This window comes from Filicampus tigris, chromosome 11, assembly GCF_054856515.1.
Source record: "Filicampus tigris isolate MCC_2025a chromosome 11, RoL_Ftig_1.0, whole genome shotgun sequence".
In the NCBI taxonomy this organism is placed as follows: domain Eukaryota; kingdom Metazoa; phylum Chordata; class Actinopteri; order Syngnathiformes; family Syngnathidae; genus Filicampus; species Filicampus tigris.
This window is the reverse complement of record NC_141227.1, coordinates 14486083-14513192: the sequence shown is the minus strand read 5'-3', so window position 1 is coordinate 14513192 and position 27110 is coordinate 14486083. Positions and strand designations below refer to the sequence as shown.

The window sequence follows — 27110 nt, the reverse complement described above, 5'->3', positions numbered from 1 at the left end:
GAAGTTACATTTATTGCGAACAGCTGCAACCACAACAACCACATTTATTTGTTTTATTGCTTACATGTATTATAGTCACTCGTGCTATTATACCTTACTTGGTTTTATAAAATGTATGTACGGTTTGTATTGGTATTTAATTCTATTGTATTTTTTTTAATATGCATTATATGCTAAATGGGATTTTTTTGTTGTAGTTGATCACCAGTGATGGGACAAATGTAGAAAATTGAGGCAAATGAATATATTTTAATGAATATTTGCGGGGGAAAAAGACCCAAGTACAGCAACAAAAATTAAAAGATTACAGCCCATTTGTTACAAAGGAGCCTGATTGCTGTGATGGAACAGCTTTTGTGGTACATTAATATAATTTCTCAGTGCATGTACAAGATACATCGAGATCCTTTACAAACCATTGACTTTGCAGCAGTTTTGTACACAAGTGTTCTCCATACATGTTTTCACAACATTTAGGCTCAAGTTTAGACAAGGCCACATTAAGTGCTGCATCTCATGACCACAATTGTTAGGCTGTCAGTAGCAAATCAGTTTGAAACTTTCGATTGCACCAGAATTAGTCAGGAAATTATGCTGATTTCAGAAACGTGCAACTTGAAATGAAATGTCCTCATTTAGCGAGCGGGCAGCAAGCAATCTAGCATCAAAATTTGGACTAATGCAGGGGCGAGGAACCTCCGGTATGTAGCCTGCCTCACACACAATTATGGCATCACAGAACTTTGATGAAAACTTATGCTACCATTCATATTGGGTGACAACCTAATTCAGTCAAGTACAAACCAAAAAACTGCTTCATTTTTATAAAATGACCAAGTCAAAATGATCTACCTTCCGGGTACAGTATATTGAGGATTCTTTATTTACAATGTATGTACCTTACATAACCACATGAGCCAATGTTGCACAACACAATATAATTAAAACGGGAAAAAAAGTGCACTTCGGTTTAAGGTTATATTGCTATACAGTATGTACAGCATCTGTGCCAGAGTACTTTGCAGAACTCATTTTTTGTGTCTTCATGTCCACACTCAAGTGAGCGCCGTTGTCGTTCTCGAGATTGGGATCATGTTGTCACTCCGTCGTTCTCATTTGTCACTGGAAATAATAACAGGGCAGAAATCCTCAGTTGGGTTGTCATAGACCAATTCATTTAAATATTCGTGGCACTTTTTAACCCACCTATATGCACAGAGCACATTGTGCTTCCTGGTTAGGTGCCAATAATACCACATTGACTCATATGGTAAAATTAACGGTAATGTATGAATGGATACATAATGCACCCTTATCCATTGCACCACCAAAAATGGATTGGAATATAATTAGTTGAAATGAAATGAATCATGTCATGATCTGTTTTTGTCTAGATTATAGTTTATTTCTTGTAGCTTGTGTCAGCCTTTGCTCGTTAAGACTTTTTTTTTCCTCCCATCTGTTCTCGTCAACCTGATCCCATGTGTCTACCAATCAACTCTCACAGCCACTTGTGTCTTTTCCAGGATGTACTTGTTGTCTCCTCAGTTTGCTTGTATTCAGTTCCCTGGTTTGTTTTCTTCGTTGACAGTTTCGGTTTGGTACATTACATTGTATCTTGTTTTTGGACTTTGCTAATTTAGTATTTGATCCCATGTCTTGTTTGCCCTCGGAAAATAAATACCTTTACCTTGTAATACCTCCGAGTAGATCCTCGACTCCTGCTTTGCCTCATCACTTCCCTGCAGTTGTATCCTAACTCCATCATGCTAACTCTGGAACGTGGTGGGGTGTTCCTTTATTTTAAAAAACATTTAAAAGAAACACTGGTTTTTTTTATAGTAACTCATTCACTGCCAGATATTTTCAGACCCTCTCATACCCTAATGTTTGAAAACATTTGGACAAAAATATAATTCCTGGGATTGCAATTATTTTGGTGAGATGAAGACGATGTACATGAGACATCTAACCATGGGAGCCAACTGGTTCGAGAAAAGGTTAATTTGTTGAACCTTCATGTGCACCCAAAACCACCTGCTGGCCAGGAGTATAATCACCGGCAGCTGTATCTTAAAACCACATAATGTGTGATGCAGAGATTCTATGTGTGTGTGTGTCCGTTTGTTTTGATTGTTGGGAATGATTGAATCACAAAAAATGTCCAAATAATTAGCAAAAGTGTGTAGGGCTAGTAAAAAAAATGTCCAAAATCATATAGCTTTTCTGTCCCGTTTGTAAAATGGCATGGTTTTCATAAGTTGGACAGTGAAGGTGCTTGTGGAACCAGGAAGAGGGCACTGAATATGCGTGTTAATAATTCGAGCAGTACAATAGCACTCTCAAAACCGAAATTAAACTCCAATATTTGTGTCCGAATTCGTAGTTGACCGCAACAACAAGAAAAAACTCATGAAGCCGCTGCCTGAGATGTTTATGTTGTTCGCAAATTAGTCACATGGTACAAGAGTCCGTGGCTTTGGGAGTCATCCTTTTCATTTCTTCCCCAAAACAAAGCAAGCCTTGATTCACATTGTGCGGAAATGCCCCCTTTTTTACCCGATACATGCTTCCGTCTTATTTTGTATGTATAAAAACAAGTAGCCCATTTACATTGAAATCAAGAAAGGCTGTCAGTGAAAAAGGATAAAGGATGTATGGACACTCTGGTGAAATTTACTCACTCCATGGCATCAGAGTACTTCATTCTCCTGTAGTACTTTGATAGTTTCATGGATAATATGATGCTGGGGATGAAGAAGGTCACACACCAGCCAAGACTGAACCAGAAGGCATTCTAAAAGGTAAGCAAAAAATAAAAAAATAATCGCAAATGAGTCATTTGGATCTGACAATTCTACCTTTTTCCTGCATTGTTTTTGCTTACCAGAGATGACACAAGGTAAAAACACAGGATGGTCTGAACAGAGTCCACAACCTCAACCAGAGGATAACAGCGGGCAAACTCTTCCTTAACCTGATGAAAAATGTTTAAAAGAAAAAGGTTTGTATGTTTGTTAGTTTCTAGCTAGCATGGTAATCTCATTTCTTTAGAAGGGTTTAGTAACCGTAATCCTTTTAAACTGGTTTGTGTTTAATTTTTTTTTTTTTTTGGACCAGTGGAATCACCCTTTGCTTTCATGTAGGACTGCAGAAATTGGCAACGCGGAAATTCTTAGAATTTGAGCAAATTTAAATTAAAGGAATCTGGACAATAGATTGGCAAAAATAATTATTCATTTGATAATCGTTCATTGTAACTCTAGATTACTATTTTGCAATATCCACCTCTGGGAAATACAAAAATGAAAAGCACAACTAGACCCCAAGCAGCAGAGAGGATTCAAAATTGACAGATTTAGCAGCATTTCTGCTTGACAGTTTTTATCACCTCTACAATTGATAGTACATTAAAAACAAGACACTATTGCGACAGCAGCCATGGCTAGCTAAGATAGGCTCATTTGCCGTGCTAATGCTAGCCTAGCACTGCTAATTGCTGCTTTTACTGCTGTTGAAGACACTGGACTGAGAGGTGCGTTACCAGCTGAGCCAAATATAGCAGTCAGCTTGTCCCTTACTGCAAGATACCAGTTTTTGTTGAGTGTATAAAGGAATGCTTAAAATCTGATTGGTTCATTTCTTAGCTCATGTTGTAGTTATTGAACTAGTTTGGTAGTTTGATGGCTAGGTTTTTCATTTCATAAAAAGCTTGGCCTTTCACTGTATATGCAGTTACTTAAAGCAACACTGTGTTATGTGTCAGTTTTTGTTGATTATGGCGGCGCCATGTGGACAAAAGCGCTAGTGTCTTGACAAAAGTCAACCACATTTCCCATGCTCGCCAGCGCACAGTGTCGTGAAAACCTGAGCTCTCTGGCCTGCAAGTTGGACTGAATTACATGTCTATTTCCAGTGGCTGTGTGAAAGATGAATAGCGATGAGGTAATGAATCTAATTTTGTTCAAACAATACTTTTGTTTTTTTGTGTGTTTTGGGGCTTCTGCTATGACTCCAGTAATAGTGCAGACGTTCAATGTCCTTATGGCGAAAGTAGGAAGTGAGTATGCCGTAAAGCAATTCAGGTCACGTGTATTTTTTCTTATGTACTAGGCTTGCTCCCATCTTCCTCAAATTTGCTTAGTGCCAGTAAAAACGATATAGAGACTGAAGTGGGAATGAGTAGACGTGCACATTTATTTGGATGAGGAATGGACCCAGTTTTTCGACTTACAACGCGCCGTCCAATTTGGAAGGTAATAGCCGAAATGGCACGTTCCAATGCGGCCACACTCAGCAGTGCAGTCAGCCTCGCTGGAACTTTTCGTTCGCTGTTCGATAAGAGTTTTTGTCACTCTACGCCGCTTCACTCAGGCAGAAGGTGGCGGCTGCAAGCAGGGAAGCTGGGACACCGCACGCGACTGCTTGTGAGGCGACATGAAGACACGGGCTCATCTCCACCTCCACACGCTGGGCGGACAGTAAGGAGCTAATGTTGTTGTGCTAAAGCCTTTTTGTTTTAACGGCTGAAGCTAGTTGTTGCTATTAGCTGTCCCAAGCCTACCTTTAACCGGGGAGGGAAGCGGGGGGCTCCAATCTGCCTGCTGCTGCTGCAAGCCGCTGTCTCTCTCCCTCCTGAGACACGAGTTTAGCGTCGCTAAATGTCAGAAATATAACCAGTCGGGGTTCGTGTGTGCATTCATGCTCTTGTCCGCATCAGCTTGTGAAAGTCGAGGAGCAATCGCCATGGTATTTTTGATTTTGTGGAGGTGATCATGAGGAGATCAAGTTTTATGTCAATAAATCCAAACTGAACACTTTTATACTTTCACAGGTTGAAGTGGACAAGAGTAATAATATGCATTTGCATTTTGGTGGCGATCGGTCACCGTTTTAGACAACAGAACTGAAAAAGCGAGTAATATTAACAAGCATGCCTTCCTCGCGTGACGTAGACCGCTGAGACCGAAAACATAACTTAAGCCACGCCCCTTTTGGGGCGGGGAAATTTGTTGTAAACCTAATCACAAAAAAGGACCTTAAATCACTACAGAGTCTTTTGAGGTGGGCATTTTAGTACTAATGTCATTTTTACATGCAAAGCTATTATATAAAGTGCCAATGTTAAGATCACCCAAGTGTCGCTTTAAGGTCTAATTCTTGCCCAGTGCTGCTTTAAGCCTGGTTCACATGGCAGGATAATCGGCCCGATTTTTACCCCCGAATCTCCTCTCCCGCTAAATACTGATAAAACTCTCCAATATAATCTTCTCACAAAAAAAAAAAAAAAAAAAGAAGAAACCCAAATCGTCCCCCCCCATATCCACAAAATTGAACGTTAAAAAATGTAATTGGCCAATTATGGCGTTTCAAACATCAGTCATTTGGTTGTTTTTTTTTAACTGCAGTTTGGATAATGGATATTTAAAATTGCAGAAAATAAAAAAACAAATGAATTAGATTCAGTTACTGGTTTGGTTGATAACGTCACAAAAAAGGGTGAAAAAGTAAATTTTTCCAAAGTAAAAGCGCATGTTTGCACATATTTTATATGATCCAGCACAAAGTTGACAAGTCTATTTACGTTGAGGACTACAGAAATCGAATATTAACTGTTCAGCGGCAGAAATTCTGTGGATTTGTACCGATTATGATAATCATCTGTAAGTACAATACATCTTTAAATGTTGTTGAGTAATCCTTCCAGCCCTAGACTACAGTAAACTGACTGCTTTTTTACTTATGTTGTTGGCCATCTTGTATTATTTCTTTCGTTATTGGTTATCTTGTTTGTTATGCATATAAATTAGTAAAGCAAACATCATGGACATTGTTTTGTTTAAGTCCTTACCATATGTCCAATACAGTTTAAACCGGGAGACAGCTCGCCTTCCATGAACTGTATAATTTTCTGTGGATGACAAGAACAGTACAATATTCTTTCTCCCATGCAATCATGACGAATGAGTGGATTCTCCCAGTTACGTGGAATTCTGCCTAAAGCCTCAGAAGTTAATTAACAACAGCATGTGTCAGTGTGACATTTTTTCCCCCATTCAGTAAGTCTGCAGAAAGTTTCTAGTTAGGATGAGATGGTAGAAGATGCTGTGGCCAGATGGGACAAAAATCGAGCTTTATGGCCTCAACGCAATTTGATGCGTTTGGCAGTAGAAAAATGATGATTATGACCCCAAGAACACCATCCACACCGTCAAGCATGGCCGTTGAAGCATTGCGCTTTGGGGGTGTTTCTCGTCAAAGGGGACAGTCCGACTTCACCGCATTGATGAAAGTGAAGGGGTCATGCATTGCAACCTCTTGGGTGACAACTTGCTTGCCTGCCTCAGGACACTGAAAATGTGCCGCCGATGGGTCTTCCAGCATGACAATAACCTAAAACAGCGCCAAGGTTGCCAGTCTCCTGACCGTTAAATAATAATTTTCCTTAGCCAGTCTCCTGACCGTTACACTATTATCTAAAAAATAAGAATCTATGGAGAGCTGAAGCTTCAAGTTTCCAAACACCAGCCTGAAAACCTCCAGGATTTGGATATGATCTGCAGAGAGGAGTGGACTAAAATTACTCCTGATCTGTGCCAACCTGGTAAGCAACTACAAGAAATGTCTGACTGCTGTGCTAGCCAACTAGTGTTTTGCCGCCAAGTATTAAATCATGTTCTGCTAGGGGGGTGAAATAGTTATTTCCTTCAGTGAAATGAAAATAAATTTTTCATTTCATAGAATTTTGGGGGGGGGGGGGATTATCTTTTCTCACTATTAAAAATCAAGCTACCACAAAAATCACAAGACTGTTTATTCATCTCTTCGTATGAAAACTTTCAAACTCAGTGGGGGATCAAATACTTATTTCCTTCAATGTCCAAATCCATATTACAAATAGACACATTTTATTAAGTCCCTGAGAGAGAGAGAGCGAGTGAGAGAGATAGATCGCGATCGTGAATGTGTCTCCACTCACAGCCTTTAAGTTATTGTCGAGAGCAGCTTGTGTCTTCTCCAACGTGTCCTACAGGGAGAACAGTAGAGTTATGCATTTAAGATAGGCACAACATCATGTACGTAGCCTATGTAAGATGAGCTCACCAGAACGGTCTTTAAAGTTTGACTGCTCTTGCTCTGCAAAGGAAAAGCAGATGTTGAGGCAATAGTAACATCGTACGTCGCTTAACAGTCTAAAGGGTTAGGGTCGCATTCAAGGATGAAATATAGTTAAGTTTACACACATGGGTCAAATATGACCCATTCTTCCAAATTTGATTTAAAATGAAATGATGCTACAATGCTACAATAGTAATTTGTTTCAAATAATTTAGCAGTGAATGGGAGCAAACACTTATGCATTTAATATTTCCAACATGTTTATTTGTAATTTTGTCACACATATTCTCTGTGATAACAGATAACAGCTATTGAACAGAATTGCATCTGTAACTGTAACCAAACAAAATACAACAGAACACATCACAAGAATACAAATTGCCATTTCGATGTTTCATGTCTCACAAATGATCACTGTCCCTTGCATACAGGCCTGTTGCACTGGGAATACCAGCTGCCGACTTTTCTGTCTTGAAACTGGGTAGATTGCGCACCTCTTCCTCTTTCTTTGGCCCTCCTCTTGTGTGACTGTTTTTCTTTAACCCCATTGCTTCAGTAATGTGCTGTGTGTTTGGGCGTGCCCTCCATGCACATCTTCATATATGGCACGACAAGCTCTTTGCTCAGCTCCTTGATGAATGGCCAGCGTACGTTGCTCACATCACCCATAAAATCAGGGTGTTGTGAAGTTGGTGTAGGCTTTGAGGGTGGCATTATCCAGCAAATTGTACCAGAGAACCATGGGCCACCTTGAGGTTCTCCGCCCAGTGCCTTACCCGGCTTGTGAGGGAACTCCTGGTAGATGTACTTGTACTTGAGGAGGGCAGGGTAGAGGATGAGTGACCTACAGACCAAGGAATGTTCTTCAGGGACTCAACACTACCAAATTGCCTTTCCCAGTCTTGCTCTTCCAGTAGCATCGCTGCAACCATCTCAGCAGTAAGTCTGCGAAAGCCATACTCTGGATTAAAATAAATAAATCAACCAGAAGCACTGTATTTTTACAAGCACGTCAATATACAAACACATACATACATATTTGTATAGAATAGCTCACTAAAATAGAATATGGCAACAGCTAGCTAGCCAACAGTAATTACTTCTGACAAGTACTCTCTAAAGGTAACCTAAACCTAATCAAATATGTAGTTATCTTTCACAATTGTTAAAAGCAACATTAGAGCAATTGAAAAATACTTACATCTTTTAGATGGGCAAAGGGGAACACGTTTCACAGTCTTGACTGTTAATGGACGTGGGTCATTTCTCTTCATGTCGAAATTCAAAAGCTATGGTTGTTCATTATGTAAGAAAGGCCCACATATTTAATGCATACTTGGCAAGGCATAGTCCATCCATTATCTGTACCGCTTCTCCTCACAAGGGTCGCGGGGCGTGCTGGAGCCTATCCCAGCTGTCTTTGGGCAGTAGGCGGGGGACACCCTGAACTGGTTGCCAGCCAATCGCAGGGCACACAGAGACAAACATCCGCACTCACAATCACACCTAGGGGCAATTTAGAGTATCCAATCAACTTACCATGCATGTTTTTGGAATGTGGGAGGAAACCGGAGTGCCCGGAGAAAACCCACGCAGGCACGGGGAGAACAGCAAGGCATAGTACTTGATAAAAAAAAAAAATATATTCAAAAGATATCATCATCGAAACACCAAGCAATACATGCATTAAACAGAAAATGGATGTGGGTCATTTTTGACCGATGTAGTGCATTTGAGGGGTAGTCAATCGAAAATGTTTTTCATTCAAAAAGGCCAAAATAAATCAAGGATGTATGATGATTAAAAATAAGTTTATTGAGGAATACAGTGGTCCCTCGCTATATCGCGGTTCACCTTTCGCAGACTCTCTACATTGCACATTTTTTTACAGTGCTACTTTGTAGGCTTTTTTTTCCAGCATACAGAGCAGTATTATGTCCTGAATTGTATTTTTTACAGTGCAATTCAGCATACTGTTTTTTATAGCGTGCAAACCCGCACTGTGTCCTTAATTGACTACCATTGTTTTTTAAAGTGCAATTCAGCATGCTGTTTTTACAGCATACGAACCCCTCTGTTGACCAATTTGAATACATTGCCATCAATGAGTTCTGCTTCCTAAATGTGATGTAGTAGAAGAGGACACAAGTGTCAATAAAGATGGGAGGATGAACTTACACTTGATCGCGTTGCAAGCAGGAGCTGCTGCGTAAGACCAGCGAGTTACGTATTTTACTAGGTAGTTCGTCTGCTTGTTTATTTGCCAAATACAACATAATACCTCATTAGGTTGTAATCTAACTTTATAGTTTTACGGGTTTATTATTCAGTTTGTTAGCTAGGTTGTTAAATAGCTACTATGTTCGTTAGCTTGTTTTGTTTGTTTAATAGCTAGATTGGTAGTTTGTTAGCCTGTTATAGCTTTCTGTTTAAGTAGCATGTTAGTTGGCTAACTACGTAATTGGTTTGCTTGCTAGTTTCAGAGATAGCGTGGTGGTTTAACTAGGTTTTAAATTACTTGCCTGGCTTGTTAGTTTTATAAGCATCTTGGTAGTTTGTTAGCCAGCTAGTTAGTGGGGTACCTAGTTAGATTTTAAACTACTACTTCAATAGTTTTAACAAAAACCAAAAAAAAGCATAAAACCACAAAAGCAGGAGATGAGGAGCAAGCCACGCACAATTTTTGGCTTGATTTGTGTCTCTATAGAGTTCTTAATTTTGGTCAGGTCGACGGCTGCTGTCATGTATGCGGACTTGAGCGGTTCCGTTGCCTGAAGGAAGACAAGATTGACGGCTGTGTTATCGTTCACTGTGATCATTCCAGACACTGATGTGTTGTTGGTGAGGTGACTCACGTCTCTGGCTTTTGTCTTGAAGTTGCCAATTGTTCTGTCCAGGTTAGTGTTGTCAACCTAATGAAGTCAGAAACATTGCAGGATCACTCACACACAACTTTCATGACAGTATACTAGGTTTGTTACTATCATGACAGTTTACTTGATTTATAGAAGTATGTTGTAATTAGAAGAACATGTGTACACTTCTATTCCGAGATGGATAATAGTATATAATACGACCGTAGTTGTCGATTAATTTTGACATCTTTAATTACAATACATCAACAATACACAGGAGAAATTTTGTCCTGTTTGTGGGTGGACAGGCAATGCCACCCGTGTTATCCACGTGGGCTGCCACGAAGTAAAAACAAAAATAAAAAAATACTAACCGCTGTAATCTCGATACAGAGCAAAATTTTTGTACTAGTTTCAACCAAATTGTCAAGCGCACACACACTTTTCAACGCACCTCAATAAAGTTCCCCAGGGCTTCGTTGATATCAGATTTCAATTGTGGTCCATAGATATTGGGGACCGTTATCTGTACTCCCTTGGTGTGCTGTGCACAAAGAAGTTCTTTGAGATATGCACATAATCATTACCAAATGCCAGACTGGAAAGAGGCGAGACTTACCTCCTTTATGTTAAGTTGTTTATTAATTTGAATTCCCATACTCTGATCCAACTTGAGTGCGGACCACAGAGACTTTTTTTGCCGACAGTCACTGCAAACATAAACATAATCTATTTCTGTCTATTTGACTCTCTACCTATACTTTTATATGACAGTCAAAAGTGATATCGTTACTCAGTCTTTGGTTGCAGTTGCAATCAGGGATGAAATTTAGTGTAAAGTAGTGCTGTCAAATTTACCACGTTATTGGGCGATAATTAAATTTTGTAATTGATGGCGTCAAAATATTTGACGCATTTAACGTATGCGCAGAATGACCGCCGATGCATAATCACACTCAGAAGTGCACAATGAGCAGCAGAGCACACGCGTGTCGTTGAAATATTTCTGTCACTGTTCTGAGGCCCTTTCACGTTTTTGTTTTTGTAGTGAATAGAAATACTGTCTACTACAGAATGTTAATTTTAAGTTTAAAAAAATATATTTTCATCTGATGACGATTTGTTGAAAAATACATTACGTATGAACAGTATGTTGAATGTCCGTCTTGTGTCTTTTATCTTTCCATCCAAACAATTTACAGAAAAATATGGCATATTTTGGATATTCGAATCGCAATTAATTACGATTTATTTATTACGATCAATTATTTTTTAAGCTGTGATTAACTCGATTGAAATGTTTCATTGTTTGACAGCCCTAGTGTGAAGTGTTCAAGCTAGTTTGTTGTCTAGCTAGCTAGAATTGGAAGTGCTATCCCAATAGGTAGAAGAGTAAATGGGATTTCAATTGTATAGCGCTTTCCCACCTATGGGCTTCGCCACTGACTCCTCTCCTCATCCACCTACTGATGACGACGTATCAGGAGCAAATGGGGACTTAGAATCTTGCTCAGGACACTTTGACAAGATCACAAGAATCAAACCTGCAGCCTCTGTGTTGGGAGACGACCACTCTTACCACTGAGGCATGCCGTACCATTGAGTAGTATTGGATTCACAGATTAATGTATAAAAATAGGCCAGAATTACAATTTTTGTTCATTATACTAAATACATACAGATCCCCTCCCCTAATATCCAAAAGAATTGAAACGGCAAGGTCAGTTCCTTTAATTTCTTTTGTACTGAAGACAAACGTTCAAGTCCATTTTTTTTTCCATGGTATTTATATTCAGATGACAAAACGGGTGGCACAATGGTTGACTTATTAGTACGTCCGGCTCTCAGTGCAGAGGTCGTGGGTTCGATTCCCACCCTGGCCTTCCTGTGTGGAGTTTTTCTCCGGGCACTCTTGACATGCATGGTAGGTTGATTGAACACAGTTCCTCGGCATGATTGTGAGCAGATTTATTTATTTTTTTGTCTGTGTACCCTGCGATTAGCTGGCAACCAGTTCAGGGTTGCCTGTAGACTGCTGGGATAGTTTCCATCACAACCGTGACCCTTGTGAGGATAAGCGGCTTGGATAATGCATGTATGTATATCTCATATTTATCTTTTGCACTGAAACCCAAATTTCTTCGAATGTGTATTCAACAAAAACAAAGGAATTGACCTTGACATTCCAACACTTTGAGGTGAGAGTTTATAAAAAAAGATTAAGAAATATATGTTTAAGTCCAGTGAACAGAAAATGACTCCCTATTTGGAAATGAAATGCATTTCCCTATATTTTGTCCCTGAAAAGGGAAGGAACACAGTCTTTAAGTACACCATTTCTAAAAATCTTGAGAATGTATTTAAACATTTGCTTTGGTTGTATCTGGTCTTTATAAGGGGAAACGTTCCATTTAGGGGTCGGTATTATCCGTGCTTGTTAGTGGAGCCTGTGCACCTCATCACTGCAAGTACAATTGTTCACAGCTTACAATTTTGTAACAACACATTAAAGATTTTTGGCTAAAATAAAAACACAATGCCGAGAATAGTCAAAAAAATATGAGAGGGAGACTACTGTACTACTACTAAGTACAGCAGATATGGCGCTTCAAACATTTCCCGATGAGAGGACCAATGGTTTCTGCTTTTCCGAAGCTACGAGTTGGCAGACAATTGTTTAGAGTGAAATTTGATCAAAGAGTATTAATGGAGTTTACAATTTTTAGTTCCAAATTGTTACAACTTTTTCATAACTAGCAATACAGCTTTCACAATTGATGTTGCCTGTTGGCGTGGTCCTCGACAGCCATTATCATTCTGTCTCTTAGCCCTTCTGGACAATTGCGCACCCCTGATCTATGATGAGTTGTAATGCATAAAAAAAACATGCATGTTTATGTCCATTTACCTGTATACTTCAGCGAAGTTGATTTCGACATTCAGTGCTAACATTTTAGCCAGATCAAATTGTGGAATCGTATCAGCAACCTGTCAAGAGGAGAAAAAAAGCACGTCACTCGTGTGTATGTTACATGTTTTTTTTAACAATTTTACACATGCTTTACATTCAGCAGTTCGCCGCTGCTCCACGGTTGACACACCAGCGTGTGAACGTTGCCGCCCAGTAGGAAGAGCACCGTCACAGCCAACATGAGTAGCCATGAGAACAGGAAGCTCAAACTTGCCCCGCTGAAAACAAGAAACAGACAAGCTTTTGCTACATCGACCTGATTGTTTTTTCCACAGAATGGGGATAATGATGCAAATTCAAAAATTTAAGAAACAAATATGGATCATTTATCAAGATATGCACTGATTAACCATGAAATCTATCTAATTTGAACAACATACAGTGAACCCTCACCTTTTTTTTTTTTTTTTGAATGACAGTTTACTACATTTAGAGTTCAGCTATAGTACAGTGAGTACCGTAGCTTACGAGTGCTCCAAATTATTTTTCAAGTTTTAGGGCAAAATTTGTTCAGATACGTTTGGACTCAAGTGAAATGACATTTTTAACCAGTGAATAGTTTATATTTTTGTTGTAATTTGAACAGAAAAGCTACTTTTATATAACCGCTATAAAAAGGTCAAAAATGAGAAAGTCATGTGTCCCATATTGTTTTTATTTCCCCGATCACACATCATCATCATGCGTGTGTGTGTGTGTGTATTTTTTTGTCTTTATTTGGTTGTTTGTCTGCTTGTGCAGAGCCTGCATGTGATGTGGAAATTATTAGTACCTTGATTGTCGAACTCAATCCATTCCATCACCGGGTTCAAACAAGCCCTCACACACACTACATTGCTCACTTCGTGTAATACGGTTCAGCAACATAGTTTGGCGGCGAGCAAAAAAATAATCCTTGGGCCAAAATTACATTTTCAGACAAACCTGCTGCAACAATATCAAAATCTCACGGTTGGTTTCATCATGGTATTGGTGTCACTGTATGATATTTAATGCAATATTGTATGAAGGCTCACAGCACTGCGCTAAGCCTCACTGTGTGGAAGGTTTATGGTAGGCGGTCTGTTCACTAGTTTGACATCATCTTCTTATTCATACTCATTACAGTCGTAATTTTGCCAACACTGAACAGCACTCACATCATGAAGAATATTCCACCACAATTGGCCATGTTAGAGCGCTCCGTGGGCTCTTGAGTCTGTTTCATACCGAGGGGTCCCAAGATGAGACCCAGGAGGTTACACAGGACCACCAGCAGGACCATGAAGCACATGCCCATGCACGCGCGCCACCTAGCAAAAAAAAATAAATAACCAAGAGACAATAGATCTTATCTTCTGTCATTCCAGCCGTCAATAACAGGTACTCTGGTGTCTTCTTACCTGATACTCTCAGCTTCATCCACTGCCGATTTGTAGTGATCGGTGTCATTCTTCAGTTTTTCCACCTTTTTAACTTTTGCAGTCAGGTTCAATTTTTTTGAAATGTCATCCACATTGCTGGAGATTGTGTTTTGGATTTTGTCAACTAAATATAAAAAAAAATAAAAATTGATATCTTGACAGATGGCAAGAGAACTCATGATTATACTCACACTCAATCTTGTCTTTGATGTCTTTGAACTACAAACAAGTCAAATGGTTACTTATGGGTTTTCAGTTTTTAATAATCAAACACTCAGCTTACAAATTCATTATGTACAGCCATCCATTTTCTATCCTGCTACTAATGTTTTTATTTGTTGTTGTTGTGTAAACCTTCCATTGGCAATCTGTTAAAACAGCTCAATATTATTCTACTTTGAATATAATGTGACTTATTGACAGAAGCAAGTAAGCAGTGCTGACGTAAATTGCATCATGCTGCCGTCCGCGCATCGCCGTTTCAATCGGGTTATTTAAATGGCAGGGGGGGCGTCAGTAACCCCGCCCAAGCCATGTGAACGGGTTTTTCCGAATGACTCAGAAATCGGAATTTGACCTAAACCCGAATATTGGCTGCATGTAAACGCAGTCATTGACACTTGTGTCCTATTCTTCCTCGCTAAATTAGAAGAGATGTATTCAAATTGGTCTACAGCCGGTTTTGTACGCTGTAAAAAACAGCATACAAAATCGCACTGTAAAAAAATAGTTAATTAGGACACAATACAGGTTCGTACGCTGTCAAAAGCATCATACAAAATCGCACTGTAAAAAAAATCTGCGATGTAGCGAGTCCGCGAAAGGTGAACCGCGATAGAGCGAGGACCGCTGTATATGCGAGTGCTCCTGTTTTCAATAGGATCTCTACGGGGACCGTGATGGTCAGCTGGGATTGGTGCAGGAGGCGGAACCAGATGACGTCACCAACCCTCTTTCCCTGCTGCAACACACTTGATTCTAATGAGCAGCTCATCAAGAAGCTCTGAAGAAGAACGTGATAATGACCCTGATCCTTTGCAACAGGTGTGTTGCAAGAGTGAGCGATGGAAAACAGACAGGACAGCGGCCCTTAAGGACCGAGTTTGGACAACCCCTGACTTGTGGACTGTCTGCATCGGTCATTATCACCTACAGGCCAGGGAGGAGATTAGCTCAAGTCCGAAGTCTAGCATAGAAAAAAAAAATACATCAATGGTTCTTAAGTATTAAAATGCACAAACAAGTGTACTGTATATGATCTTATTTTTTAACACTGCCATTTTTGAACGTCTTAATATTAATTGAGCTATGGAAATGAGCAATGTGAATAAATAAAAACAACAAATGGATAATACTTATTAAAATAATACATAAATGTATATGATAATAAATGTATCATTATAATAAACGTATCATTATTATATTTGATAATATACTGAAGCATCACTGGTCACTGCTATCCTAGATACTTTGTAAGATTGAAGGCGTGATATAAGGAATGGCTTGTGCTCACCACACATTTCAACACATGGAAAACTAGGCTAAATATTACGGTAGTGCTTTTCAACACCCAGCAACCTTCGTGAGGACAAGAGGTACAGAAAATGGATGGTTTCAAACAGTCAATCTGACAGAAATATAATTAAGACAAATGGAAAGTGTTTTAAATTGTAAAGTAATAGTAATCATACGACTCATTGAAATTATACAATCAACTGACCTTTGAGGACGGATTGTTCGCTTTCAATTCGTTATCTATGGCGATCACTTTTGACCTATCAAACTGTGAAGCACAAAAATAAAAACAATGACAGGTTGCAGAACTGCATCACAGCATGCGACATTTTGTGAACAGCAGACCTTCTACTTTTGTTGTCATTTTTAAGCCCAGAGGCAGTTTTTGCATAATTTAGGCAATGTGCTGCCATTAAAGCGAAAGTCAACCCAAACATTTTTTTTTTTCAAGAATATGTTCTATGCAAGCCCATGTGCTATGCTTTTTTTTGGGTCAAATATTCTGTTTGCTTGAACATTTTGATGCTTAAATATAGAATATGGAATGACTGTCAGTTTGACATTACATTTCAAAAATGGCAAATTAGCTTCAAGCAAGCACACTTTGTCAAGTGAGAATTGCATTTAAAACGTTTGTCATAGAACATAAGACTCTTGAGACCGTACATACATACCTCAGTTTGCTATTTTTGCTCGCTACAGAATATCTAGTCAACTCTTAAAACATCTGCATGATCACTAGTGTCCCTAAATTGATTGGAATCTAGTTGGAAAAGGCTTGTGTCAACATTTGGAAGGCATATACTTTTTTCTTCTGGATGACACATTCAACAACAAATTGGAATGTGACGTGTACAGTATAATATGTTCACTGAAAAAAATCTTTTAAATTTGGATTTACACATTAAAAACATGTTGAATATTCCAAGTGGAAAATTATGTCAGGTGACCACATTTTGATTATGTGAAACCAAAGGTGAAGAGCTTTTTCCAGTTCTGAGGACTCATTTGAGAGAGTACTGTAATTATATTCAGTTAACCCACCCTCTAAGGAACCACTCAACGTGAATACATAGTGTTATTGTGTTTACTTACATCATTTGGAATTTCAATGTTGTTTAGGTTTGTCTTCAAGTCATCACAATTCGGGCATTGAGTGAGGCTGTCTAATATTTTCGTCTTAGTGCTACTGAAGTCGTTCTTCACACTTGTGACTACTGCATTCAGGGTTTCCAGCTCCTCCGACATGCTTTTCACAGCTACCCATGGAAACAAGAATAGATACATAAGCAAAGGTTCCCACATAATTTTCAACAAAAAAAACTGACAAACATTCTTTGGTTGTTTGTGTAAGAATCAGACTCATGTGACATCATTGCATTGTCTAAATAAATAGCCCGTTGTACCTCAAATTATTCTAAAAGTAGTCATGTTAAAAAAATAAAATAAAATTAAAAAAATTGTTAAACACTTCAAATGTGTATTTGATGTTTTCGTTTTTCTCAGGGCAAAGGATAGCATTCACTTGTGATGGAAAGACATTTTGTGTTAGAATATGATCGACAGTCACACAAGACCGCAAGCGGGAAATTTCCGACCAGCTCTACATACAGAAAACTGCCTACAAAAAAAAAACATCCTACCTCAACAAACTACGTACACACCAAGCTACCAAACACTACCTAACCAATCTACATACCTAAACAAAAACAACCAAGTTACCGACTTAACATCACTTTACCAACCTATCTGAACAAAATTACCAACCCACCTACCTACCTAAAATTAAAAATAGCAAAAAAAAATTAAAGCTACCAACCAAATCACCTAGAAAAACTACCTTACCCATCCACCTGCTTATCTACCTACCAACCTAAACAAACTACTTACCTACTTATACATCTATCCACCAACATACAGCAAACAAACATGTATGTATAATATTTGGTCTAAAAGGCGACCATAAAATGTAAAGCATGCAGTTCTCAGTATGCAGTGTAGACATTGGGCTGGTCTCGGTTTGTCCTATTGTTACAAAAGTGACGTAATCAGCTCATCACACGCTCAAGTCAGAAACAGGACATGGTATGCAAACGTGTCACACCTGTTGGCAGATTATTAAGGGCAGCCGCTGTCTCCTTTCCAAGGATGGAATCCAGCAATTTATCTGACATGAGACATATTAGGCGGATATCATATCAAACATGATAACAAACATGAATACATTAGAAATAACTCTGGTTACCTTTTATGTTTTGTCCAACCGTTCCCACAATTGCTTGGCTCTGGATCTTCACAAAATGTATTTGCTGTAAACAGAAAGACCCTTTTAATTTATTAACCATGAGGCTGGAACCCATTTTGTTTAGGAACATCAGACATCAATGTTTGGCAATGGTGACAGTAAAGTAAATCATACTTTCCATATTTATCTTGCACTAAAATCTGTTGACCCTGCCGATTCGGAATTGACTTTCCCTGCAGTCAAGTGGGATCATTCGGGTCCAGAACAGCTGTTCTGAATTAGTTTAATGACGTCTGCCGGCAACTTTAGCTGTTGCTGCATTTGAGGAAGGTGGGAAGTCGGACATATCCCACTCTGGATTGTCCCAGTTCTGACCTCAAAAGCGTTCGAGGCGAATATAAACAGTATCATGGTTTGGATTGAACAACAAAATCTGGTGAAATATTTGGAAAATCCAAATTGCTTAAGAGGTTCACAAACTTTTGAGTAGCACTGTATATATCAGGAATTACCAACGTGATGACCCCCAAGAACCACAGAAGTGACACCTCTACTGTTAGCCCTTTGCACTACAACATCAGCAGCCAAAAAGTAGCTCTCCCGTTTCAAAAAGGTTGCTGACCCCTCATCTACATGAATATAAATCCAAAATATAGATTTTTACTCCGTTGACATTTCTTTTCTCTGGCTTTTGATCAGACCTGAAATTTTTGGCTCTTTTCCGGTGTCAATTGTATATAGTGTTTTATGTCAATTTATTGGCTTCATTATTTATATTTTATTTATATATTATTTTTGTCTATATTTATTAATACATGTATCACAGCCTTTTGTTGTTTTTGTTCTATTTATTGTATTGTTTGTAAAGTGCTTTGTTACAGCTCTAGCTGTTATGAAATGCGCTATATAAATAAAATTGTAATGTTTTGTATTGTATAAAGTACCACGTCCATGTTGCTGATAACGGCTCTGATGTTATCAAAGGTGTCGTCGAGTTGAACCTGGCTCTGCTTCAGTCTCACTTGGAATTCCCTGTTACTTTTGAACATGCACATGTTCCCAGCACTGCAAACACACATTCAGAAATAGGACTCTCATTATGTGAAGTGAGCCGCCGTGGTGTCATTTAAATAAAAAGACTTACAAGAGAAAGATTGTGAGGACGGCAATGCTCCAGTATAAGTTTCTCCTTTGCGTGAAAATGGACTCTGTCTGCTTCTGGTACATTTCACCCCCACAGTTGCCAGCGCAGCGGCAGCAGGCCAACATTGAACCCACTATTGGCATCAAAAGGATGTAGAGAACGCCAATGACGGCGCACACAACGAAGCCCATCTCGTAGGACAACACCTGATCACGCACAAATGAGTGTTTGGTAGATTTTTTATTTTTTTTGGAACAATGCTTCTTGCTAATAAATCATTTTATACAGGTAGATGGGTGGGTAGGTAGAGAGCTACATGGCAAACAAGGTAGCTGTTGTGTTATTTGGGTACTCAATAAAGAGACTTGATTGTGCGTCTGTGAACTTTTACTAACACTTGTTCTCGTAATATATAAAATGATGTTGTGTTTTGGACATTTTTACGTGACAGCACTTTGAGTTGCATTCTTTTTCTATGAAAAGTGCTATATAAATAAATCTGATTTGATTTGATTTGATAATAGCAGTACAGACTACCATGTGTATCCTTACACAGGTCTCATACAGTAGCTTGCATATCACTCCGCCTAGGGCAGTTAATTAGTTCCTTACATATCACAACAGTAGCTAGTAGTGTTGCCAACCGTCCCTTGAAAAACAGAATCGTCCCATATTTAGGAACGTAAGTACACGTCCCGTATTGAGTTGTAAAGGGACGCACTTTGTCCCGTAATATCGTCAGAGTAAAAAATAATCTGTAAAATGTCAATAGAATTAATGAACAACAGTTCTCTTTAGGCGGCATGGTGGTCAAACAGGTTAGCACGTCCGCCTCACAGTGCAGAGGTCGTGGGTTCGATCGCACATCCGGCCTCCCTGTGTGGGATTTGCATGTTCTCCCCGTGCCTGCGTGGGTTTTCTCCGGGTACTCCGGTTTACTCCCACATTCCAAATACATGCATGGTAAGTTGATTGGACACTCTAAATTGCCCCTAGGTGTGATTGTGAGTGCGCTTGTTTGTTTGTCTCTGTGTGCCCTGCGATTGGCTGATTTTTCAGGGAGTTGGCAACCCTAGGTGCGAGGCATGTTGCGATATTGCTATATAGGTAAGTAGCTAGCTAGGTAGTTAGGAGGTAGCTAGGTGGTTTGGTAGGTAGTTACATGTGGCGAAGTAGGTAGCTACCTAGCTAGATGGTTATATGGCTAGATAGGTAATTACGGTAATTAATTAGTGAGGTGGCTTGGTAGCTATGTGGTTAGGGGCGCATTCAGAAATCCGCTCTGAGCACGCACTGCAAGCACGAATTGCTGATTGGTTTAGAACATAGGCTATGTTTACCGGTAGAAGAGACCCATGTAAACAGTCTATTTTTTTCTCTCTCTAAGTAGAAAGGACAGGAATGTGGGTACAACAGATAAAGATTCAGATTACCAGTTGCTCTCCCTGCACAAGAAAACAGGTCAAACTTTCTGCCATGTTTTTTTTCCATTCAAGGGTAGAATAAAATATTCACTCACTTTTTCAATATTTTCCTCCTCTAATAACACTGTTATGGGATCCGCTGCTGCTGCTACTTCCAAGATCAGCTCTAGATTAAGGGATTCAAGCAGAGGGGAAGGGGGAAACCTTTTTTTAATCACAGTTCAATGCATTTACCAGTAAATTACGGTATTCTAGACTAGGGCTGAAAGGAATCCTCACGTAATTTGGGTACCTCGATTAAAAAAATAAAATAACAAATACTGGAGGTATTTTTTCTGCCCTGGGTACCCACTTATTTACGTACATGTACACTGCCAAGACAAAGTCAAGTTAACCACAGCAACAATTGCTTATACATGACAGTAACACAACACCAACACGTGAGGAAGGCCGACTTCAAAATAAACCTTATCTTTCCAAATAATTTATGGACATCAATGCAAATGACTATGAGACGAGTTTACATGTGGCTTTGGCTCGAATGGTTCACCTGCTCTTGACATTTAACTCAGCCCGAAACGGTACATTAGGTAAAAAGTACTTTCCTTTTTTGGTTCTTGTATATGAAAAAAATACATACAGCATATACAAAAAAAATGTCCATGGTTTAATACTTCTCAACATTAATTCAAACCACAAATCCACTTTAGAAGCTGGCAACTTGGAAAACAAGGCATCCTAGCTTTATTATTTTGAAAAAAATTGAAGAAAATATAAATAAATTTCCGGGATTGAACATCTGGATTGTGAAAAGACATAAATACCGTATGTCTTTGGCAGTGAATTTGAAGTGGATATTGAATTGAAATTCCAAAACTACAATAAGCCTGGTTCAACTGATCACTTTTTAGCAAACCAGGCACGCTTACTCAAATGCGCTGTTAAGGCAGGCAAAATCGCTACTCAGGATCTGACCTCACGTCGTCTCATAGAGCAATAACTATGGGGAGAGATTTGTCTAAAATTTCACGAATGTTTCTAGATAAGAAAATAGTGTGCTGCTATGCACAGTTTAACTTCAAGTATAACGTGTCATCTGTCATCTTCCAAACCGCTTATCCTGTACAGGGTCGCGGGGAGGTGCTGGAGCCTATCCCATCTGACAATGGGCGAAAGGCAGACAACACCCCGAACTGGTCGCCAGCCAGTCGCAGGGCACACACACACGGACACCGTCATTGAGCGGGAATCGATCCCACGCTGCCTGATCCCACAACTCAGGCGTGTGTACCACTACACCATCAGTGCACCCTCTGTATAACATGTTGAATATCTAAATATGAAAACCAGTTGGCCCTTCATTATTAAGTGGAAATGTGCATTTTGGTCTTCAGTTTCGATTAGAAATTTCAGTTTAATCTGCAAATACCGAAATGCTGTATTCGATAGCTGCAGCACTGTTTCAGGCTAAACAAAATTGCAGCTTTTCAAAAAGGGATGGGTAAAAGCATGCCCTGTTCCATAGATTTTAATCTGTGCCTTTATAACAGCAGAAATGTGACACTTCTGCTTGTTGCTAGGAGACCAGGACATGCCAAGAACTTTTATGACAATGCAAAATAGACAGTCATGTTGGATTGGGTATTCATATGGTAAATATAATGAACTGAGTATTTAGTAGCATCCTTATCATTGTAAATGATCATTTATGAAGACTTTTTGCTTTGTGACTGCTTAAATTTTTGGAGTGGAATGGAGTGATCTGATGAGCTAGACCACAACTCAAAACCTGCCCGTGTCCCACCTAAAGCAAACAAAGGAGCATGTTAAGGTTAGACATTAACTTGGAAAAAAACAAATCAAGAGAATTCCGACAAACCTACTTATTAACCTCTCATGCACTGCAAAGGTCACATTTATTAAGTCCCAATCTCCCTCCTTTGCCTGCCATTCAATACCGAAAATCTCAATAGTTTGAAGTGACGCTAGTTTACACAATTTTCACAGTTTATCAGACAAGGAAAGTTGTATTCACAAGATTCTATCAATACAGGATTAGTTAACAGTCTGGACACACCATTCAATGTATGGTAGATGAGGCAACATACCTTGAATTATTTGATGCTTGCTGAGTTCGCTCAGGATACACTCGAGTTTTGTGCAACTTTCCAAATGTTTTCTCTCCCAAAATTGTGATCAAATTTCTCATTGTCTACCTTGTTGAAGGCTTCTGCAATGCAATACTGACCTGTAGGTAAGGCGTTGGGCTGGATAACACTGAGAAAGTCATCGACCGAAGTAGCCATGAAGCTGGGGGTCTGGTCGCAGAATTTCTTTAAGGTAGGCTGAGGCATTTCTGGTGCATTAACTCGTCTGCAGTCTTGCGTTGCCGCAATAGCCCGCAGAACCCAGAATCCTACAGCGACCCTCAACACCGCACCCATGCCGTGCCACATCCTGCTGGACTTGGTTGGTGAAAGGGAGTACATCAGGGGCTATTAGGTGGACAGTGTCTCACCTGCAACCAACATCACACAATTGACAAGTTGACATCGGGGAAACGCACACAGATGGTCACAAAAAAAGACAGCCAGGCTTGTCATAGAAGTAGGGGAAGAACTAAGTAATGAGCATTTCTCATTAATCCCACCTGTTTTAATACTACGTCGATTGACCTGCGAGTGTGGAGAAAGAGCTGACTTAAATAATACTGGCGAATAACAGGAAATATTACAAGATGCTGGGTGAGTTTCTGTCAGTGTTCGTAGTGTCAACAATGAAATACTGTGTGCACCTGAAACACCAACACGTCTCTATCATTGCAAACCGGTTTGATTCCAGCAAGACACAGCCAAGTACTTAGACTAGTGGCCTGCTATTCAACCACTGTCGCGCAAACCATGGATAGATGCAAGACAAGAAAAGTTTTTGGAGCCAACCTAACATTTAATGCTACGGGCTACGTGAACCATATCAGTTAACAAAATCACTGACCAGGATTAAATAATTTATTTAATTGGCTGTTATTTTGCAAATGTGTATTTTACATTATTAAGTGCAATAGACCTTTATCATTTAGGTTGACACATTGAACCAATTTATCCCTTAACACAGAAGCAGACGGCGTTTTTGGTTGGCTGCAGGTGGGTAATTTCAGTTGGGCTTTAATTTCACAAATAAGGGGAGGTCTCATTCAGACATCGAGTATTTTATTTCAAGATCAGCTTCAATCAAGCGTCTGTTTTCAGAGTTCAAAATGTTTGTTGCATGTGGAAATAAAATGCTGTGTTCTCTGTAGCAGTTCATTGGTTTCATTGATGTAACACATTCTAGTTTATTTCTACATGTAAATTATGTAATTATGTAAACTATGATTGCGTATGTGTTATTTTAACATTAGTCATGAAATAAAAATGTCAAAATAGGCTAATTTATATTGTTTAGTATTGGTGGTAGTTAGGAGTATTGAATTCAAGCCACATAATAATCTGTGAGTTTTGATCATATCGCCTTTTAACGTCACTATAGGACCACTGATTATTAATTTAATTACTTAACATGAATCCTTATGTGGACCATAGGCCAAAAATAATCACATTTATAGTGACATAATAATGTAATAAACTTTTATTAAATACGTTTGGATGACTTTGGTCCCATCTACCTACCTTTAGGATGAATTAGACTAGTGCTAATACTTTTGTCAATATCATATACATGCATTTTAATTCCCTCAAATCGGAGCAGTGCTGAAAAGAAACTTCTCAAGGTCATGTAAATTAAGCAGAAAGCAGTGCAAGAGGCACTAAAAAGACATCAATAGACGCACCTTCCACATTTCAGTGACCTCCTGTGATGCGCAATTGTGACGGTGGTCTCAGTCCGCGCGGATATGGTCCACTGGTTGTTGTCAAGTTGATTGTGTGCTCTGCCACTGGGAGGAAGGTGAAGGAAATAGGAAATGGGGGCATTAAAAGATGAGTGGGTCAAGTCATGGAGGAGGAGCGGATGGAGGGTGTGAAGGAAGTAGAAAGAAATGTGATCGTGGCCCACAAGCTGCCCTGCAGTGGACTCGCGCAGACTTAAGGTTATTGGAAGAGCAAATGCAAATAAATGCCAAAACATTGAACCAAGGTATTACAGCCACATAGCCTAGTCCGCTATTGTAACGCTTTGAGCAACTTAACACAACCTGTGCAGCAACACAAGCGTTACACAATTGGATCGAGACCTCTCATTCACAAGGCTCTAAGAATACAAGCATTTGCAGTTTAAATTTAGAACTTGACTTATTTGTAAATTAGTTATGAATATCACACGAAATTACATGACGATGCACAAATTAGTCAATTAAAATTAAACATTTAACATAAAAGCATACAGACATATTTTTTTAATTTAATCTTTTCAAAAAAAAAAAAATAATTAAATTAATGGTGCATTTTAAAGTTAAAAATTCGCATTAACATTTTATTGAATGCAAACAAAAAAATATTGGTAAATACTTTTACATTATATTTACATTGTGTATTAAAAAGAAACCCCAAAAAGTTACCCCAAATATTTTTTACACCCCTATCCATTTTTAAAAAGTCCTCTTGGCTGTCGAGCAGAAAAGGTTGCCCATCCAACCGTGTGATATTGTTAAGTTCCTGGAACTATTTTAACTGGTCTGCGCAAGTTTAGGCCGAATTAGGTAGGAGGATACAAGGCTTTGGCAAGTGGAAAGTTACAGCAGTAAACAGCTGGCCTTAAGGAGGCCTGTCCAAACAATATCATAATAAACATGTTCAATAGTGTCACGTTCATAGCATAGCATAGCATAGCATAGCATAGCATAGCATAGCACTAATAAGAGAGTTGGTTAAATCGATTCATAATCGCTACAGTACTTTAAACCAGGGTTTCCCAACCAGTAGTATGTGAGCGCATTGCAGGGGGCACACGGAAATATTTAAGTATTTAATTTAATCCATCTCAAGATCGATATCCTATTTAAATTTTAAACCCCCGTTTAAAGGAGACCTATTCAAGGAGCTCACATTGTTGGTTTTCACATGGCTGCATTTTCATTCCTTTACAACAATACTTTGTTTCCAAGGCAAACTTTATATTTATGTTTTATTTGAGTAAAAAAAAATACAATACCTAAGAATCAAATGCTCAAATTATGAAAACTAAATAAAATGAGCGGTAAATTCTACTTGGGAACCATTGCTTTAAAGTACCACCACTTGATGGCGGATAGACACTGCAGTTCAGCTTTTCTGATTTCCGACTGCAAATGAACGCCTCATACGTTCGGCTTTCCGATCCGGTAACACCCGAACTCAATATCAAGACGTTCCCAATGTACGGGAGTGGACGTGCGAGGACAAAAATGTGGTTTTGGTCATACTCACAGTTACTAGGCTACCCCTCGAGAAGCCTTGTTTTCATGTAATTTCTGAAGTATTCTTTATCTGCTGCTATTCCAAACGAAAATAGTCGAGCAAGTGCACACTCTTGACTCTAACTCACTAAATGTCGTATAAGCAGACAAATTGAATAAGCGAATATGACCAAGACCGAAGAAGCCTCCACGTGTGACGTCCCTTCGTCAGCATTGTTCAATTTAATGTCTCTATGACGTGCTTCTTATAGCGTTGATTCGCTATTTTGATCATAATCGTGTTTCTTACTGTCCACCGAAACGGAAACTTATGAATTGCTTTGAGGGCCACACATATTTTCGTTAGCTGTTTTGGTTCCACAAACGACAGTGATATTTTTTGTATTCATATATCTTGTCATATGACGAAGTGGGGTCGCCAGTTACGTCACGAACTCAACCAAAAAAACAAAACAAAAAAAATAGACCAACAATAAAATACAGTCTTGAAATAGGCATTGGTGTTGATGACCAAATGAGTTTGAGATTTTGTTCCTAAGAAATTGTATTTAATGTTATTGTACATTTACACTGCACTTAAATATAGGAAAATAAACAGTCGTAAATACCACATAATTACACGCTAGCGGTTTATAATTGAATTACGTACAAGTGCTTTGTTCCAGCTCTAGCTATTATGAAATGCGCTATATGAATAAAATTGTATTGTATTGTTAAATACAACTGAACTGTAATAGTTATTAACAAATAATACATTTGTTAACAAATAATTAACAAATTGAATGGAAAATTGATCACAAAAAAGTTAAACCACTGTAACCTGCACTTTTAAAGTCAGTTTTTTCCTCACACCGATAGAGGGTACAACACTTTGAGAATGTGTTTTTCTAGTAGGCTTCTAAGCTCACTAACAATATTTATTAATGTAATATTTACAGAGCACTTCAAGTACTTAAATATAAAACAATCAAGTGGTGTAGAGTGGGAAAACGGGCAGTACGTAACCTGGAATGTCGTACTTGGGAGCCGTCGTAAACCGAGG

General features: G+C 38.9%; 1 protein-coding gene across 9 annotated transcripts; it reads right to left on the bottom strand.

The window, feature by feature from the left end:
- Positions 1–229: 229 nt before the first annotated feature.
- prom2 (prominin 2) lies at positions 230–27110 on the bottom strand. 9 transcript variants are annotated; one of them, XM_086044993.1, is made up of 26 exons: positions 27074–27110; positions 24506–24610; positions 22925–23194; positions 20772–20842; positions 19253–19458; positions 19053–19173; positions 18109–18172; positions 17968–18030; positions 16959–17122; positions 16069–16131; positions 14540–14567; positions 14328–14472; positions 14085–14237; positions 13040–13163; positions 12883–12962; positions 10594–10684; positions 10429–10518; positions 9975–10031; positions 9798–9890; positions 7105–7137; positions 6980–7027; positions 5852–5911; positions 2888–2977; positions 2685–2797; positions 1691–1796; positions 230–1122 (listed from the first exon to the last, which is right to left on the bottom strand). In XM_086044993.1, the coding sequence occupies exons 3-26, from the start codon at positions 23163–23165 to the stop codon at positions 1120–1122; spliced, it is 2307 nt and encodes a 768-aa protein (XP_085901119.1). In that variant the 5' UTR covers positions 23166–23194; positions 24506–24610; positions 27074–27110; the 3' UTR covers positions 230–1119. The 9 variants fall into 9 exon arrangements, 7 of the variants coding, with proteins under 7 accessions (XP_085901119.1, XP_085901118.1, XP_085901120.1 ...); XM_086044992.1 differs by lacking the exon at positions 27074–27110 and adding an exon at positions 26079–26398; XM_086044994.1 differs by lacking the exon at positions 27074–27110 and adding an exon at positions 25569–25587.